The sequence below is a fragment of the Leptonotus elevatus genome, chromosome 16 (assembly GCF_054856555.1).
Source record: "Leptonotus elevatus isolate MCC_2025b chromosome 16, RoL_Lele_1.0, whole genome shotgun sequence".
Taxonomy (NCBI): domain Eukaryota; kingdom Metazoa; phylum Chordata; class Actinopteri; order Syngnathiformes; family Syngnathidae; genus Leptonotus; species Leptonotus elevatus.
Window position 1 is genome coordinate 17,601,915 of NC_141254.1, and position 20,740 is coordinate 17,622,654.

The 20,740-nt window shown below is 41.9% G+C and overlaps 1 protein-coding gene across 1 annotated transcript; it reads right to left on the minus strand.

Annotated features, from left to right (window-relative positions):
- Nucleotides 1–2,427: 2,427 nt before the first annotated feature.
- On the minus strand, nucleotides 2,428–20,709 carry LOC147161101 (uncharacterized). Its single transcript, XM_086057670.1, has 8 exons — nucleotides 20,571–20,709; nucleotides 19,520–20,001; nucleotides 13,848–13,992; nucleotides 13,641–13,740; nucleotides 12,403–12,441; nucleotides 12,259–12,309; nucleotides 10,388–10,622; nucleotides 2,428–3,233 (listed from the first exon to the last, which is right to left on the minus strand). The coding sequence occupies exons 2-8, from the start codon at nucleotides 19,689–19,691 to the stop codon at nucleotides 3,034–3,036; spliced, it is 942 nt and encodes a 313-aa protein (XP_085913796.1). The 5' UTR covers nucleotides 19,692–20,001; nucleotides 20,571–20,709; the 3' UTR covers nucleotides 2,428–3,033.
- Between the last annotated feature and the right edge of the window lie 31 nt (nucleotides 20,710–20,740).

Below are 20,740 nucleotides of genomic sequence, written 5' to 3' on the forward strand. Positions count from 1 at the left end.
TGTCTACCGAGACGGTTTCTACATCATGAAGCAATGTGACAAGCCCGCTGTCCCAGCCAGAGTAGCTGTCACCATGATTTGAAAATTTGGCCGTCACATGCCAGACTGAGGCCTAAGCCGCATTTCCTCTATGAACGACACGACACTCTGGCACCCTCGAACATTTCATAACGTTGCCGGGGCGACGGAGGTCACATGAGAAGAACCGACCCTTGCGACATTCCCGAGGATTAGAGTCACGATGCTGCGTAAATGTGAGACGCCGCCCTTGGCAAAAGACAAATACAGTTAAACTTAATGGGGCCAGGATGCGGATGGAGCCTTGTAGGAAAGTCGGGGCAAAATGCGTCGTGTATGTACGAGCGTGGGCGCGCCGCGAATGCGTGCGCTGCCGCGGCCCTGGTGAGCATGGAGTTAATGCAGGCAAGGGCTGTGGCGGTCCTCCTGCCCCTCAGCCAGATTAATCATGCAGGAGAGACACAGCAGGGCCCCCGTTCGTTCCGCCTCGGGGTGAAGCTGTGCCCGCATGCTCTCCGTATCACATGGCCCTTGCCCCCAGGGGCCGGGGGTGGGGGAGGGGGGGGGGGGTATTGACGGTGTTCTGGAACGCCACAGCACGCAGCAAGGCTTTTATTTCTTTTCACCACGCTTGCTTTCTTTCATCCCTCGCTTTCTTCTCCTCCCTTCATTCACCCATCTGTGAGCGTGAAGAAAAACACAGAGAAACAGACGTTCGTCTCCCCTACAAGGAGACAACAGCGTCCTTTTCCTTTTCCTTTTTTTTTTTTTTTTTTTTTTTTTTTAAATCTCCCCCCGGAGGGCCCTGACGACAGCAGCGGCCTGGGTCGGTGTGCGATGAAGAGGGCTAGTGTGTCGGGGGTGGCGCGGAGGGCTGCCGAGGGACCGGCCACAGATATCTCCTGGTAACGAGTCCACGACATCGCCGCATGTCACAAAAACAGCCACGGCCATTGTCTGGCTTTTCGGGGGGGCGACAGACGCTGCGGTTCGGTTACTTGAGCACTAATTCCTAATAGTGCTGCAGTGCTCACAGTCAAAAAGTTGTGGGTTTGAATCTTGACTTTGACCATGCTATGTGGTTGTATACCTGCATGTCGACGTCCGCCAAAAACATGCAAGTTGGGTTCATATAAGATTAAATTGTACATAGACAATTTGCTCTAAACTGTTGTTTCTCCTTATGCCAATGTTGTATTTAGCATAGAAATAGTGGGCGGACTCAACTCTGTACTTCTTTAGATGACAAACTAGTTAAGTGGGGGAAAAAAAAGTATATTGTGAAAAATGTGGGCGTGTCCACTCAATTTGCTGAATTCATGGCCCGGTTCAGCTGTCAACTGCCAATCAAATACCACTTCACCTACCTGGGAAAAAAATAACTACATGTTTGAACTATATATCACACCAGGTCATTGCCAGGCTTTTCCATGCTGCAACAACGAGGCGCTCTAAAGTCACCACGCCAATTGTGAAACCCTTTCCCACAAGCTGGCTGTCACGTTTTGACTTTTTAATTTCTCTATCTCACTCTTTCACCATTACTCAGGGTGGCGTGCGCACACTCACAGCCAACAACGAGGCACTCTAATACAGCTGTTTTCCAACTAAACTTTTTACTCATGCTTGGTCTCAGCGTCGCACGTGAGCTGGATAAAGCCAATCCCGGTTGACTTTACGCAAGAGGTGAGATATACCCTGGATTGCTCACCAGTCAATCACAAGGTACTCGCATTTTACACCTGCGGAGAATTGAGCAAGTCTTCAGCAAAACCTAGAAAACATGTTTTTGGAATGTGGGAGGAATCCAAAGTACCTGGAGAAAACCCACGCAAGTATGGGGAGAATATGCAAACTCCACTGGAAGTCCTGAACCTCTCCACTTGTGATGATGCAGATGTGCTAACCACTAAGAGTGAACCACCGTGCTGCCGGATTTAATAACATGAAGGGGGGGGGGGGGGGGGTCTCTTTTGCTGGCTTGTCCTAAACATACACTCTCTAAAAAGAGAATTGTTGAAACAATTTAAGATTATAAATTGAATTGCGGACCAAGTAAAAAAAAAAAAATAATCGCTTCAAGTGACACACGATTGAATTAAGTTAGTCCAAAGTGACTATATTAAGTTTAAGTAATTATAAAGTCATTAAACTAAATACTTTGGATTGGAGTCTCTTTGGATTAACTTAACTCAGGTGAATATATTAAGTTTAATGATCTCATGATTACTTAAACTTAATATATTCACTTTGGAATAAATTAATTTAATCGTGGGTTACCACCTGAAGCGATTCAACAATTCAATTTGTAACCTTAAGCTGTTCTCTGTTCTCTTTTTAGAGTGTACCGCATATTTTGCTTTGCAAAAAAAGCTTAATTTTTTTCAAATACAAAATGGATGCAGATAGTTTGAGTTTTAAATACAACTATTTATTGCCTCTTTGATTCGACCACACAAGCTCAACATCCAATGTGCCTCATAATTATACACGCTGTAAAAAAAAAGAAAAGAAAAAAAAGTCCATTACATATCACTGTCCCTATATATATATAAAAAAAAGCATAAAAAACAAACTGTGCAAATGTTAATATGAGACGTAACAGTGAGCAGAGTTGGATGATTTGGCAATGACCATCAAACGTGCCAGGGTCCAATAGGAAGGTTTGGAATTTTTGCCACCGTCATTGGTCCTCGCACCGAGGCAGGGAGTCATGTGACACGCCGTTATAACTCCCAGTGAGGCGACTCCATTAAAGCAAGGATCCCTCTGTACCTTATTCCACCTCATCGAATAAAAAGAATACCACAAAATGTATCACAACAAAAACGTGACTGTCACATCAGACCGTAAATAGAGCACACGTTCAAGCATTTCCGTTTTTTTTGTGCTTTGGTAGTGATAGCAACGTAACGAGCGTCCTCAATGGTCGAGTTGTCCCTCCACTGACGACTCCACATGGTCCAATAACGTCCAGTGTGGCTTCTGTCGAGATTCTTCGAGTCAGCATCGGGATTACCTGACAGTAGAAGTGGTGGCTACGCGCAAGTGGCTCGGCTTGACCGGTAGAGGAGGCCTGGCGGCGCGCAAGGGGGCTTTCGGGGGGTTGGGACCGCTATCGACGCTGAAGGTTTTCATCAACTGCGCCACTCGGCTCCCCGATGAGACCGATTTCATTGAGGACGCCCTGCAAGGCGCTTCCGGTGAAGTGGCACCTGAAAAATAGAAGGATATTTTTGTTTTAGGAAGGCCCTTCAGTAGAAGAAGAGGCAGAGAAGGTCCCCTACTAAACTCCAGTATTTTCCACACAGAGGATAAAGAAAATATGCCTGTAAGTCACGTTTTTATGTGTTGCTGAAGGTTGTTTGAAGGTTTATAAATACTAACTGTAAAATCGATACCAATTTATGTTAGCATTAGGCTAGCAAACTTATGAAATGTTATAGTTTTAATGGACATTTTGGTGTATAAATATACATTAAATTCTCGTTTATTTTTAGGGTAAATTTGACTAGTTTTCTCTATTTTCTTTGTTCTTTTAAATACAATTTTATTATGATATTTTAAACCTGTAAGTTGAGCTTAAATAAGATTGAAGATGCTAAAATATAAAACACATTGTTATCATATTGCTTAACAAAAGCTATGTTAACCAGTATTTATGTAAATAGTATACATCATATAGTGTGGATGATAGCTACTACTTTTTTCATACTGCTACCACTAAGAGGATTCACTCTTTGATTACTTATCGAAACAGAGCACTGACACCGTGCTAATACTTTTGATATATAAAATTTCATTTAACACAATGGCTGATGCTAATTCGCCAATTGCTGCAGCGCCAACTACTGGCGAGTAGGATTTACTGGATTTTTCCACAAGGTGATGATGTCATGGCTTCCAGGAGTCCAATCAGATTGCTTGATGGCACCACCTTCTATGCTGTGATGACATCATTCACTGTCACTATAGTCAAAATACTCTTCTTATGCTCATCCTCAAAAACAAAATTACACTATTTTTTGTGTTTGTTTATTAATATAACATTTATAGTTAAAAATCAAGTGTATAAACGACAACTTTTTTTCCCGGAGGTTCAACTTAGTGGGATGCAAACGTTCATTTTCCCACACTTTCTGCAACCCAGAACACCTCTGGGAGTATGACTGTACCCCGCCCCAAAAAAAGAAGGTGAAAATAACTTTCAAAAAAAATGTTTTAGGACAATCAGATGAAAATGCAAAACGATTGTTATGAAAGCTAGAATTCTTTCAGCAAGTCTTTATATCATTTCCTCTTTCCAAATACTGCGCGCATGCATCTTTCTTCACTCGTTTTTTTTTTTTTTTTCGTTTTTCCTTTCCACCTCCCTTTTTTATCCCACTCTGGCTGAGGAGAGGTCATCCTCCACGGAAGACACAGCTGGCCGTAGTTTGTGTACGTGTGCTCAGTTGAGGTAGTGTGTTTTTTTTGCGAGAGAGTGTAATTGAGGGGAGGAATGGAGGGAACAGGCGCAAGAGAGGAAGAGGAGGAGGAGGAGGGAGGCAACGGAGAGCAGACAGACGCTGCTCAGACACCAGAAGGCTTGAGGAGCCACATATTTTTAGCGTCATCCCCGGGGGACGCATATATGTGAGAGCGTGAGTGCGTGCGTGCGTGCTACGGGTGCACGAGCAGCCTCCACACACAAAATAGAGCGACAAGCATGCGTCTCCGTCGGTAAGGGATTTGAAGAGGCACATTCTCACGCCACACAACAACAACAACAACGCCAACGCCGCCGCCGCCGAGCCAAGCCTCACGCGGCCCCTCCTGCTCACCGAGTCGCTCAGGCGTGCCACCGATCTCCACGCACACACACGCCAAAACCACGCAGGCGCTCCTCGGGCCTTTTCTTTACAAAAACCAACACGTGAAAAGTAGGTTATTGTTAATTGTTGTTTACGTTTCACCTTGGTTGCTTTGCGCCCCCCCCCCCACCCCGCCTTACTCTGACCTCTGACCCCATTCCCCCTCCCCCCCCCCCCCCAGTTCCTGTGTTAACGTCCTCTCGCCGCGCCGCGTGGGCCTGCCCCTGATTGTCTCGGTGTGTTGTGCAGTCACCACGGAAACCTTGGGCAGGCTCCAGCAATTGAGGCTGACACGCATTCAGGCACGCACCGAGCGCACGCACACGCGGATATGCGCACGCACGCACACACACACGCTGCACGCACACCGAGTGGCGGTCAGAGTGTGTTTTTCTGTGCTCGGAGCCTTGGTGCAGGTCTGAGTGGAATACTTAATAAACACCGAGGGAGACAGCAAGGGGGAGTTTGTGTTTATTTTTTTAGCGTCAAGTGACAAAATAATAAAAACACACTCAGTCTGCACTATTTGGACTTAAAGGGAAAGTCATAGCCAAAAATGGTCTTCTCAATAATATGTGGCCTCGCAAGTGTAAACACAATATTCTTATTAATATTGCATTTGTGGAATAATAATAAAAAATAAAATTAAAAAAATAGCAAATTTTGCTCGTTTTTATCCATCTCAGGGGGCGGCCATTTTGCCACTTCCTGTCAACTGAAAATGACATCCCAGTGTCTCAACTCAACTCAGCTAATGACCAACCATGGCTCACCTGTTAATGAGTTTGGTCATGTGACATTCTCAAGCAAAGCCGCGATTGGTCTTCTGAGCCTCGAGCAACTGCGATGTCATTTTCAGTCGACAGGAAAGTGGCAAAATGGCCGCCCCCATGAGATGGATAAAAACAGGTGGATTTTGCCATTTCATTCATATTCCACAAACACAATATTAATCAGAATGTGGCGTTAAGACTAGTTGGAGCACATAGAACATATTATTGTAAAGACATTTTTCGACTTGACTTCCTCTTTCAATAATAAAAAATCCCTTATTTAGATCTCTCATTCCTTTGTGCGTAGGGGACGAAGGAGGCGGTGAATGGGTGAGGGCGGACGTGCTGGAGGCGTTGGGATACAGCGCCACTGACCAGACTGGCGCTGAAATTAAAGACCAATCTATCTCTTTAAAGACCCCTCGTCAAGAGAGCGAGCGAGAGAGGAAGGAGGTGGGAGGTGGGAGGTGGGGGAGGCAGAAGTGGGGCAGAGGGCAGAATTCCCGAGCAGCACGTCTGTGGACAGAAGGGCAGGGTGTGTGTGTGTGTGCGTGTGCGCTTGTGTGTGTGTGTGTGTGTGTGTACGCCACTGAGGCCCCTGTCACTTATCAGCACGGGGCTGAGCGTCGCCCAGGGCTAGAGTCGGGAAGCGGCGCAGGAATGTGCGTCCTTCCCTCTGAAGGTGAGGAGAGAAGAGAGGAAAGCCGACCCCGCTGATAGAGAAAGGGAGGGGGGGGGGGGGATTATTATGAACACCAACGCGCAAACACTCGCTCACACAATACACAATACACTAGCTGCTACAGATGCGCCACATTTTCAAAACGCATTTTAAACAAACATGGCAGATGGTTGAAGGTAAAGAAAATGTTACAGGAAACTGTCATCCAAAAAAAAACAAAAACTTTTTTTTTTAAAATACAAAACAATAACAACAACCGCTACTGTACTTTTGAAAGCCAGCTAAAGTGGCGCCTTAAAATACAAAGTGAGTTGTTAAATGCCACTCCCAGTTGAAATTTACTGTCAAACCAAAACAAAAACAACTCACACTTTGTTAGCTAGCATAGCTAAGCACAGCTTAGCCTTTCAGTTTGCTAGCTTAACCTTTCGCTTCGCTAACTGAATACGGCGGGCGAGCTAATTTTTGTGAAACGGATCCTTGTGATACGTTTTGCTAAAGCATGTTACGGACATGCTAGCCATTTTAATAATTTTGTGTCTTCACTTTTTCCATTATTGACACTTTGACAAACTATTAATAAACAATCATTTCAGAATGTGACTGTTCGCAGATAAAGCTGACTTGTCTGGTGAAGTCAGCTCAGTGTGAGAACCAACGTGTTTTGTCACGTGGCAGCCGTCAGATGATGTTCCAGGAATTAGGAGCCTTTTTAAAAATGAGTTTTGCGCACATTTTAGTTCCCGTCCCTAAATGTTTTCTGTAAAAAAAAAAAAATAAAAAAAAAGAAGAAGAGGGAAATAATGTGAAACGTGTCACTAATGAGATTTATAATAGAGTAATATCAACGGAATATTGATTAGTTTTATGTTGTAGCCGAGCTTGTTTTTGGCTAGCCACGCAGTGTATCTACCCAAATTTGGGCTTTTGGAATACAGCAGTCAATATCAAGCAATCATTGTCAAATCTCTGACAAACACAAACAACAACACCCTAGCTTCACAAATGGCACTGCTAATGACAGGTAAACAATCACAGGTTGCGTCGGCGACAGCGACAACACGTCCATAACAAACACTCATTAAACCAGGAGCACAAAACAATCAAAAGACAAAGCCCAAGCAATAACTTTCGAAGAATTATTACTACCTTCAATGTCTTCCAAAGGAATATGGAGCCTTATTAAAATGTGCACAGTGCGACCAAGCTTGGATTGGGAACTTCCACCAGTTATGCTATTTTTTTTTTTAGAGCGTTCACACTGCCAACGCAGATTAACATCGTGGGATGTGCGGTGACGTCAGTGCAACAGTGATAATTGCTTTCAACACAAAAAAGGTACAAACACAGTTTTGGGTGTTGAAGGGATACTTTTCAGCAGTAAAAAGTCAATATTTTGTCTACAATTAATTTGATAACTTCCTTATTCTTCATGTACAATGAATATGTTTAAAAACACATTTTTCCACTTGCAGTCGACTGACGATGACGTCAACTGTCCTGAGGAAGTAGGTAACGACCAATCATGGCTCACCAGATTTCTGGGTTAGCTGTTACCTGTTTTCCTGAGCACAGGTGATGAAGTGGCAAAATTTGTTTTTAAACATATTCATTTTTCATGAAAAATAATGAAATGATCACAATTATGGACTGTTGAAAATGGTAATGAGTTGAGTATCCCTTTAAACTTCACTTTCAGGTTGTGGGGGGGGGGGGGGTGCATACACATGACTTTAAAAGAGAGACAAGAGAGGAACATTTAAGCTTTTAGGTCGCACTTTTTTTTTTGTATTTGACATATTAAAGCTCTCCCTTACTTTTTGAAGATCATTCATGCTAAAAGTTGCGTCTCGTTGACGCATTCTTCATGTTTACAATCACAAAGTGTCATAGAGTTTATATTCCGTCCCTGTGTTTTGTATTGTTATTCGTTTTGTCCCAGGCATCTTTTTGACACTCACGTGACAGGTCACACTTCCTGCTCCGGGGAAACAGGAATGGTTGTCACGACCCACATGCAAACACAAACAGCTGAGGCATTGAGCGTTGTCGGCCACCTCTTCCCTTTGCAACGAGCTTCCTGCCATTGTCAAGGACAGACACTCGCTCAGTATTCCCTGTCCGGAGTGGAGACATTTATCCGGCTCTGCGTCGGGACGCGTGTCTGCCTCCAGCCCGCAGCTGTTCTTCTCCACTTTTGTTTTTTCAGTGAGCGCATCTAAATGTGTTTTTTTTTTTTTTTTTTTTTTTTATAAGCATGCTTCTTCTTTTTATCAGGCGTTGTCGTTAGTTCCGGCAAAAATCTATGAACGGAATTTTTTTGTAAATATAAATTTTCCAGAAATCGTTATTCTGTGTCGCGGCTGATTTTTGGACACACTTGCTAAGAAGCCACGTCGCTGTAAATAACACAGACGTCTCTGTCTGTGCCTTTGAGCAATTCCACCGTGTCTGCTGTCCAGAGAACTTTTTGGAAAAAATGACACGAATGCGAAGCAGGATGAGCATTCTTCCAGCAGAGGGATATAATGGAAACAGAGGCTCCGTCTCCAAATGGACTTTTTAACCGACAGTATCACCATTTTCCACTGGATGGTGCTAATTTCAAACTGACTAGCAGAATTGTCAGTAACTTACAAAGCACAAATAGACAAACCACACACTCACATCTACAACTGTCTTCACACTATTTACGTCTATTTATTTTTGTGCATTTTTTTCTTATTGTGGTAATGGGAGATAAGCAAGGATGCCATCCCTTCTCACGGCCACAAGGGGGCACAAATGCATGAGATCTCAGGACTGCTATTATGTGCTGCGATGCATTCATTGAAACGCTTCAAATGTTCTCAATTCACTTTCTTTCTTTTTTTTTTTCAGATTAGCACCATCTCTCAGCATTTACACACAAATCCCACCAGAATTCCAGTTACTTGTAGTAAATCTAAATGTGCACCACACGGCAACAAAGACCTAAGAAGTATGCTAGGAAATATCACAAATCACAAAGTCGTGTTCGCTTTTCCCCCCTCCAGGCAGGCCTGGTTTGACTTTGCCACTCCATAAAGATTCCGGGAGGCTGAGGTACGATTTGGCCGGCACATTAGCTGGAGAAAAAAAAAAGAGGAAATAAATCCTTCTCCAGCTGCATTATGGCGAACCTTTACGCAGGCGGCTCCCGCTCAACACTTGCAGTCGGAGCCATGTTGTTGCTTCAGTGGAGACGCAGTGACGTCATGCATGCAAGCTCACTTTTGGGGGTTTTTGGCACTGTGAGACGTTCAATTTGAAATGGAATAAAACTCCACTGTGGCAGACATGTTGGAAAATGTGTCTTGGCTATTAATTAATTATTTCTTTCTTGTGTCATAATATTGTATATTAAACATTAATTTGGATTTTTAATAATAATAAAAATAATAATAATGCATTATAATTATAGGCGCCTTTCTCGACACTCAAGGACACCGTACAAGTTTAAAAAACGATTTAATTAAAAGCACTGTTTACATTTTTTTTGTTACATTCCTATGAATTGGTTGCAATCAATTGTATTCTGTTAGCTAAACAAAGCACCATTACTGTTTAATATTAATTTATTGAAATCCTCATTTCATTAATCGTCTTGATAAAACACTATACGCATTGCATATTTGAACACAAGACAACAGGCAGCGTGGACGAGACATCTAGTCTTTAACCGATATCTATGGTCACAAACAGTAGTTGTGAAACTCTTCTTTGTTTATTTTCATATATGACAGTATTATAATGCCCCCTGGTGGCCAAGTCCCACACACCTCACACGAGCCACCGTTAATCATGTTGCACAAACTGTTTTACATTCTATTTAATTAATATACCACTATATGGTTATATAAATCTTTCTAAATCTTTTCAATGGGGAATGATAATTTGAAATACAAGTGGACTCTTTGACCCACCCGATATCATGATTAAACATCTGATGTTTCGCTGGCCATTGCAGGGTCTTGGGAGCCACCGGAGTGCTCATAATCTTGACCCCAGGTGCCCTTTCCCATGATGCAATGCTCACTCACCTCTGCCTTGCCGCGACTCCTCAATCTTCTCATGGTCCCGTGGCTGCAAGTCCACTTTGCAAGACGGAGATGGCGCCAGGCTGGCCTGCTTCAGATTTGCGAGCTCGGGTCTTGCGTTGACGGGTCCCGGCGCCACGCTCGCGGTGGCTGGCCTCACAACGATAGCGTTGGACCTCTTGGGAAACCTGGGCTGGGAAACGGGCCTCTCCTCGGTCACGCTGGCTGGTTTCTCTTCCTGCGGAGGGAAAAGCAGATGGAGGATGACAACAAGTGTTGACAGCTAATTCATGTGCAGTTGAATCACTGTCACGACCATGACTCATCAAAATGCCCTCCTCTACAGTAATGAGAGCACACGGTAAGGGCACAAACAGACCGATGACCACTGATTATGGCTTTAATTATGTGTAGGAAGGAAATTATGAGGCGACTTGGAAAAATCAAGCCGGCGCGCTAATCTTTCGCGCTGATCTTGCACCAGTTTAATCAACAATTTTGCCTCCTCGCCTCTTAATCAGATGGACAAACCTGCAGAAGGCACTGCAACGGCACTTTTCACATTCTGCTGTGGAACCTCCACATTTAAATGCAATAGGTTGTACAAATTGGAAAGTGACAAGACTTGAACAAAAGGCTTCAGAATTTAAAAAATCATTTAGCATGAGATGTCAGAAACTCTCATAGGACTTTGTGACCATCTAAATCAGAGGTGTTAAACTTATGCAATGCTCGAAATAAGCAATCTCATTTCACATTTTGCTCAAAACACATTGCATAGCAAATTACAAATTTTTATTTTCCAATAGCTGAACCGTTGGGAAGGTCCCAAAAACTTAGCTGGGCTGAACAAACGCGTGCTAACGTTTGCACAAGGCGCCCACGTCACTTACATGCGGTTAGAAGAAGCTAGGTGCTACAGCTAGCGACGAGCTTCAGCTGGCTAATAGTGCGGCTAAACATTTTGCAGAGTCAGTAATCATCTCCTCCATAGCGCCAAATAAGCCAAGAATCGTTCTCACGAAGGGATAACAAGTAATGACGGAGAAGCTATGCTAACTGCTAAGCTAGCCTAAAATTGACTTGCGAATGCCAAACTGCGAATAAACGGGAGTTCACTATCGATTTCAGTTTTTGCTATTTGAAAATACTTTTAAGAGGTCAACCAGTAGAAAACAGAGGAAAAAAATGAAGGTTGAGGCTATGAATTTGATGTTTGCCCAATTCTGTCTGCTAAAGTGTCCATACTAAATGCAACAGCATGGCTTGAGGAACAAATTAGGTAGTTTGCTTGTATGGTTTAAAAAAAATTTTTTTTTTAATAAAAATACAAAATAAAGGATTGTGAGAACAGAGCTTTGGACTCGCTCAAAAAACCCTCTGGGGACGTTACCGCAATCCCATCCATCTGCGAGTGAGTGTCCCTCTAATTCCCTGATCAAGTTCATCAACCATCTGTTCTTGGGCGGCCCAAATTTCGCGCCTCGCCTCTTCTCCTTCAGCTTCTTCTCTGCCTGTGCTATTTGTGTGCGTCACCTGCACACATTTGCGTGCAGCATTAAAAAGTGAGGCAGCGTGAAAGTCGTGCTCCCCAGGCTTGGGGGTGCAGTTGAGTTCAGCTGTTCCAAAAGCAGAACGCTACGAAGGGCTCTTGTCAGCGCTATGCTGTGGGAGAAAGGTGATATGCAAAGAGGCGGCCACTGAAAGAACCACTGGCCTAACCACAGTTTCCTGTTACTCACAAGGAAGTAGAAATTATCTGATAAAACCCCATTAAAGCCTCTTTAAAATCAATTCCCAGCATAGATAACAAATAATCATAAACTATTACATCTTAAGAGCTTTAAACTGTGTGCATTTATCACTTTAAGTACCTTTTGTGCATTTGCGGCTGGCGACGCTGATGACTGCTCACTCACTGACACCTGTGGGTGCAACAAAGACATTACACAAGGGTTGGCCATGACGCAATCCAAGCGCCGGACTCACAATGACATCAGGTCAATACGCCAACTCACCGCCAGGGGGTGTAAAGTGCTCGCCTCTTCACATTTGGCCTGGTGGCGAGAGACAAAACAGTTCGATTTAGTTGCGTGTTCAGCATTTGGAAGGAGAAACTTTTGAGAATGGATTGAAGCTAAAGTAAATGGCATTTTGATGACAAAAATAATATACAAAAATGCAATATGACTATGTGTAGCATGACAAAAAGATGGAGGCATTTTGCATATTTGATGAAGCTAGCATTACTAAAGAAACATTTAAAACTTTAGCTTCCATTATATCAGCTCCATACTGATACATACGTATTTATCTAATAAAATGACAAAAACAAGAACTTGAAACTAAATGCATCATACTCACCAGAGATGCTTATTATTTATAGACAAAATCCATCCTCTTTTGCTAGCTCTGTTGGGAAGTTAGCTAGTTGTTGTTGCTCTGGGAGTGGCAAATCAATTATTTTATAAATTGAAATAAACCAGCCAGTTACAGTTGTGGCTGAACTAACCTCACACAATGTCCATTTTTTCTTGACAAGTTTGCCTTGAAAATGAACTTTTATTAATGTCACGTGTGTCTAATTATGTATCAAATGCATGGAAAAATGCTGACGACATTCTTTGCCTTCATGAAGGAACAAGTTTTGAAAACAGCTTTTCCAACATTGTGTGCTCGATGCCAGCACATTTCAATTGTAACACAAAGAAGCTGAAATCTGATCGGACTAAAATAAAAAATAGTCCACAAAACGACACATGCTGTGAAATGTAGACAAAACACTATTGGAAATAAATTAAGTTTATTCATTTGTAAATGTAGTTCAGTGCTTCTGATCGTGTTTTGACCAACAGTGGTCTTGAAGGCGCACAGATTTTGTTTTGTTTTGGTATGTTGAAAAGCCCAAGCCACTCCAAAATCAGCAGCTTTGGACTACTTGTCGCCAGGCTGAATTGCTGCCCCACAAGAGCCAATCTATACTTTGCACATTACGTCACAGAGATAAAAATGGCACGAGGGAGGTTTTGCAATGGGGGTGGTTGTGTTGAAAAGAGGCGGAAATGTGGATCTGATGGCAACAGATTGTGTTTTTTTTGTTTTTGTTTTTAATGTCAACATCATGGTTGAATGGTGAACACAGAATATGTTTGTTATGATCCTACATTTCTGTGGGTTGTAAAGAACATGCATTTTTTCTCTCTCTACCTTTTGCTTCTCTAATAATGCTTAATTTTTTTTTTTTTTTTTTACATACCTTCAAATTCAATGATATTCCAGGTTGTGTCGGAGAACAGAGTTGCTCTCTCTCAGCCGTGATGTCTGCATTAAGTCTGCTCTTTAAAATGGTTTGATTGCTGTAACAGATACATTTGACAACCGATGATTTTGCTTAAATTTTGCCTAGATTGAAATTTATGACATACAAAATGACATCTATAGACATTGTAAATAAGAATATTACACTGTGTTGTTCTTTGGAGAGGGCACCCTCTTTTCTGCCAATCCCGAGCAGATGAATTTGGAACTCAACTCGTCCATTTCCCCGATCACAATGACGGCCACGTCCCCATCGCGACCCAGCAGCCAGCTGACATTCTTGCTGTTGGCTGTGAGGAGACAACACAACATTTGAGCAAACAGGCGGACAACCTCGCACAAAAATGGCAATGTTTGGGGCAACATTCCGGGACAGTTCAAGAGTCAAAAACATTACCATTACCGGTCGTTTAGGTCTACCCAACGATCTAAAGTGAAGCAATACAGCTTTAGCAAAATTACACACTAATGAGAAACACCTAAGAAAGGTTTAACATGTTTGTGTGGTTGAGGTTTGTATCGAACTGTCATGCATCTTACGGAGGGGATGTTTCTAATATTATCAAGGCATCATTATGTAAGCAAAGGCTGCGTTTTGTACATTCGGTACATATCTTGTGTTGGATCTCGTTAAAAAGTGGAGGCGTGCCTAATGTTATGTCATATTTCTGAGGGGCTGCATCTTTCGTTTACTTCCTTCCGAGCATACGTGACACTTTTTGGCATGACTGGATATAATTAAAAGACTACGGTGCCTTATTATGCATTACAATTACTATTACTATCATCATTATGTACTTCCATTTACAGGTTTTTACAGTACTTCTACTCAACAAAAATATAAACGCAACACTTTTGTTTTTGCTCCCATTTTTTTATGAGATGAACTCTAAAATGTAGAACTTTTTCCACAGAGCACTTCTCCTTTGCCGAGATAGTCCATCCCACCTCACAGGTGTGCCAACCAAATGTTGATTTGACACCATGATTAGTGCACAGGTGTGCCTTAAGACTGCCCACTATAAAAGGCCACTCCGAAAGATGCAGTTTTGTTACATTTTTCTGGGGACTCGCTGGTTTCCTGAGTGACGAAGTCTGAATGTGATTAAAGCATGTGGGAGTGTTGATCTATTCATAATAAATCATAATGGAATTAAAACATCACACGTTCCCCAAAAGTGTCGCCCACACTCATTTAATTTTCAAACTTGAACCGAGACAAAAAAGAAAAGAAAAAAAGAGCTCCTGCACTTCCTGTTGGCTGTTGACCAATTGTGTTTGTTGACGTAAGCGTTCTCGTGAGCGGGGAAGTAGCTGACGCAGGTATGACAGCCGTAAGTGTTGGTTGCCTTCAAAATAGTCCATCATGGCGAACTTGTTTTGCCAGCCTGCCCTGTGGAACACATTCCAGATGGCCATACCAGGAGCGCTATGAAAACGCAGTAGTCCGAACAAAGCTTGACAAACAAGACACATACTGACGTGACTGACAGCTGCAAACAGACGCCTTTGTCGGGTGCGAGGCACACACACACTGCTTGGGAAATTTGAGCCTTGCTGTAAATGACGACTGCAAAGAGCGTAGCACTAAAAGGATAATTTCTCTGAAATCATTTGCCTTAATAAAAAATAACCTCAAATCCATTTTTGATACATAAGCAAGTCAAAACAAGTGATACTAACCCAGCAATAGTTTACTTCCAACAGCTATTGATTTCATACAATTTTTGTACAAAAAAAAAATGGCACTTATTAAAGAACAGATTAAACACTGCCTTAAAGCTCATCAATTAGTGGCACTTATTTTTTAGTAGATTTGGACCAAACAAATTTCCTTTTGTTTCAAAAATTCTTGAAAACCACACCACAACAAATACACAGATTTAACGACCAGTCCTTTTTTCAGGGAAAATTACTCAGCTGAGACAGTTAACTTGTCACAATACTTGTTAATATATGGACACAGCTGCTACTTGACATCAGTAAAGGCAGCCTTTTAATATCACCAATCAAATTGGACTCGGGCTGGGCGATTTGCCTAAAAATAAAAGCTCAGATTTTTTAAACAAAAAAAATGCAATTTATGATTTACCCCTGATTTAAAAAAAATATATATATTTTTTTTTTCCTATTTTTTTAAATAGAAACTACAAAATCCTGCAACAAGACTAGACGAGAATCTTACTAGCCATCTTAAACTGTCCAGGTTTTGCTACTTACTTAAAACACTTTCCATGACTAAGCCACTTCCTATCTTGCTGACTTTGCGGTACCTTATGTTCCATCCATGCAAGCCTTATGCTCACTTTCTGTGGCTCTAAATTGAAAAAAAAAAAAAAAAAAAAAAAAGTCATCTAGAGCATTCTCCAGTCGTGCCCTAGCACTCTGAAATGCCATACCCAGCGGAGTACGTGGAGTTGCTAAGCTACCTGTGCAGAAATGTTTAAATCTCGATTTAAGACTTATTCCTCAACTCCCGAATTGGGTTAATCTACACCTCGTCTGCAACCAGTCTCTCGTCCTGCGAGCACACAAAAGACTAACATGGCACAATCTCACTGTAATTCGCAAGTCCCATGACCAGAACAGCCTCAAGGCAGCTTCCCTATGCGCATATAAATGAAGCTGAGCTCCCCCGCAAGGCCGACCAGAATTCACTCTTTTGTGTTTCAAAACGCACACTTTTCCTGTCTACTTCCTGTTTTGTCCCCTGCTAATTGTTTCAAGGGCTGGCTCACTTCCTGCTTTACCCACAGTGATGAACCATCTACTACCATGTTCACAATTAAGGAGCGGAGTCGTACTTCATGATATCAGCTGCTCATTAAAGAGAGACAGAAAAAGCGGTCTTCTTCCCTCACTGCAGCGAGGCTGATAAAAAATAGGAAGTGCTTTGTTATTAGCCCCAAAGAGACAGCTCACATTACTGTATCAGTCACAGTCCGTGCACCCGTTTAACATTTGAACCAAATGCATCACGGGTCCGAAGCTCTACTAGGTTGTTTTTTTTGGTCACGACCAAGCGTCACTCCGCCACACATCCACCCCCCCCAGCAGAAAGAAAATGCAGACAAGTGAGATTCTGCAGTGAGTCGAACCAGTTTGAGAGCCGCAAGTCGGTGATATTTGAGATTCCTCCACTATCACGTCGTTTGCGTACAGCAAACGATTACGGGTGACTTCATCCGTGATGCTCGTGGGGATTTTTGTGTTCTTTTTTTTTTTTCCATCACATATGATTGATTTCTCAATGCGTCGCTGCATTCAGCATGACTACAGCGGAAAAAACGACCTGTCACATTGTATTTAGTGGTTAAAGTGGCTTGTCGTAAACACCGTCCTCAGTGACTCACTTCAAAAACAACATCATTCGTTATTTTGTAACGCAACGTTAACCTGCAAATCCCAATGAAAACTAATACCAGATGTACCGGTATATCAAAAATTCTGCCTTTTTCAAAGTATTACATTTCGATAATAGACAGTAGGACTATGTGATGATTTCCTTAAGTCAAGTCAGCGAATAAAAATGTAATGATAATGAATAAAAAGTATGAAATAGAGAAAGACCGGTATGTTTTTTTTCAGGGTCGATACTGATGCAAATTATTAGTATTCAACTGATAACTCATATTTGAAATCGATATTCATTTACAATAAAATAAAAAAATGGTGTGGGGGGGGGTCATCTTTTGCCTTTAAATAGTTTTTTAAATACAAATGCCAATTTTGACTTTGTTGTAAAGTCTTAAAGCGATATTGCTTATTGAACAATTTAAACAGCAGTTTTTTTTTTTTTTTTTAAATCTTAGACAATAGACTTAATTTTAAATAAAAAAAAATGTTCAGGGAGCTCCCAGTCCCAAGTTTATCAGTAAGTCTTCAAAAATTAAATACAAACTTAAACAAGTAACATAGATCTCTATAGTTTTCTAGAGTAAATCTTTTTTCCAATTTTTTTTAATACAAAAACAAATGGTTCAGAAGCTTCCCAGGTTCAGCAGCAGCTCTTATAAAGTTCACTAACAATTTAAATAAATAGTTCCCTGAGATTAAAATTGTTTTAGATTAACCTTTTATTGTCTGCCAGATTTTTATTTTTATTTTTTTAAAGACCAATACCGATAATCGTCAAAATGCTCAATATATGTGCCTTATCCCTAGTTTTAAACCTGAAAAACTGCTTTGATCATTAAACAAAATACAATTCATATAAAAGGAACAGAACTGTGGTATGAAACAAAGAACAAAGACCAATTTTCTTTGCCTATTTGGTTTACTGGCATTAAGGTTTGGATCAAAGCTGTGTATGAGCACTCCTGGTATGATGCTGTCCCGATTGACATTTTCGCTTGATTTATCATTGCTGCTGTTTGCCAAGTTCTTAAATCCACTTTTGAATGACTATTTAGGACTGAGTGGTGATTTCCTGTATTCCTCGTGTATAAAAGACATCGCAACCAATACAACCGGTTCCATGCCATGTTTCTTGCAAGGCACCCGGTGCTGTCCTTCAAACCACATGACTCCCTCCTTCTTTCTCTTTGTTTTGAAGAGTAGAAAAGATTATGGAGCGGGGCCAAAGACGTGTAGTGTTTGGCAACCTTGGCTAATGGATTAAATATTTTGAGCAGATTACTAGCGGTATCTTTACAGTGTGTGTCGTTATGTTGATTTCAATGTAAATGCATTTAACTTTTTTGGGTACCGCATGTCACTGCGACTGGAAACAATAGTGTCAAAAAGTGGTGCAACGTGGATTGCAGTGTTAAAAAAATTGGGCTAAAAAAAAAAAAAGCTGCGGTAAGTACTGTACTGACCAACTTAACAGTATGAACTGGTGTAAACAGTCTTCAAGCAAATGAGTCAAGTTTCCTACCTGGCTACGCCTGAAACAGCTCACGCACATTTAATACGGAGCAGATGGACTTTGTCGAACTCAAGTAAGTTTGTCAGACAAGAAACTTTAAACTGGTTAAATGGATTCAAGGATAAACACGAGATGCGAGCCAACACGAGCTCAATGCATAAAAGCTATCATGGCCAATGCATGCGTTGCAACTTTTATTAGCTGATTGAAAACAACTTTGCAAACACTGCCGAGAGAACTATTTGGATTGTCAACAACGAGAAGTGGGGCGGATGGTGCGCTTTGAGCTTTTGGTGAACACCGACCGGTTTTGCTTTAAACCAGTGATTCGCAACCAATCACAATTAATCACTGCGCAGTAGTACGTACACTAAATTAGCGTGGCATGAGAGCTCATCATGTGTGTAGCGGGAAATGGTCCAATTTCACTTAAGTGGTCTGAATATGATGATTTATAGAGATAGACCAACGTGGTTTTTTTTCCCAGGGCTGATGCCGATAACTATTATTATTATCATTATTATTGGAGCAGTAAAGGAGGCAGAATACCAATATTTGAAGCCGATATTCATTGGCAATAAGACAAAAAAATATATACTTGGTCTAAATGTCTACAATCATCCATTTGTTTTAAAATTCTTCCAAAAAGTGCAGTACTTACTTTCCTAGGCTGAGCAGCATTGTCTTAGAAAGTTGAATGAAAACCTCAACAAAATAAATAGCTCCCGGAAGTTATCGACAATAGATTTCCCAAATTTCAATAGAATTGGTATGTTCATCAAAAGCAAAAAGTGCAGGGAATTCAAAACAACCCAGTTTGAAATTGATCAGGTGGTTGAATTCCAAAAATCGGCTGATGCCGATATGCGTTAAAATGCAGAATATCACGGCTACCAGTTTGAAAGTGGTACGCAATGGACTTGAGATCACGGTTCAGTTTTTGTTACCTTTATTGGGCTTTATCTTCTCGCCTTCTCGTGCCAGTTTCTCCTCGCGCTCCGTCCAGCGCCGCACCTGCTCCTGGCGCATCTTCAGGAACAACGTCTTTTTCTGGTCTTCGTTGAGAGCTTCCAGGACATCGGGGTCGATGTACATGTCCTTTAGGATCTGTTGCAGCATTGCGGCGGGAGCTTTGACAGCGTCGACAGCGGGTCAAGCGTGGGGGGGGGGGGGGTCCCCACCTGGTTGAGGAGGTGCAGGGAGGTAGTTCTCCTTCCAGAGGTGGATTAGCGCTTCTTTTATAGTGTCATGCTCTCAAACATCTTGATGTGCAAAAATCCTGAAGGACGCTCCTCTGGATGAACTTCAAACATGGAAGGCGATCATCCTCACTCGCTCATTTGAAGACGACAGCATTAACTCGCTCTCTTGTTTGCTGATAGTTTCTCCCACACACTGAGATGTCAATTTCCTGTCATCATGGGAGCATCTGTACAAGGCAGGAAGAGAGACAAGACTTCTTGACGTCCAATTCCTGTCAGTTACTCGAGTTTAAATCCAAACAGGCAGACTCAGCCCAGAATGGGAGGAGACTCTTAAGGAATGGAACTGTTACTGTCATCATCTTTTTAAAAAAAAAAAAAAAAAGAGAAGAAGAAGAAGAAGAAGAAGAAGGGAAAAAAAACTAACACTTCCTTTTCCCCCTTTACTAAACCGGACTTCATTTACACTCAAACTCCCACGAGAAGCCACTTCTGATCAAGTTTTGGCTTTAAAAAAAAAAAAGAAGAAGTGAAAATATCATTTGAGTTACCAATAGCAAGGATATTGAATGGGCTCAGTCCACCCCGTCAAATCACAGCAAAGAAGCAAACAATGGCTACCACGCAGGCAACAACACTTTTGAGGCTAAGAAAGCCAGTCTCAAGACAGAAAAATCGGTGGAGCCCAGAAAATGTGAGTAAAGCAGTTTAGTGCACAGATGGGAAGCCCAAGGAAGGAGAAGGGGGGGAAAAAAACGAAAAGAGGAGCTAAAATGGAGTTTGTTGAGGTACTCACAGTAGGATGTAGACAGCTGCTCCAAAACAAGAGTATGCTAAGTAAGCTGAGAGTCAAGAGACCCTCCTTGTCTTTGTGTGTATGACTGGCTGATGACATCACAGCATTCCATGATGTCCCTCCCTCTCTTCCTCCTTGGAACCGCCTCTCTATCAACTGTCTTTTTCGCT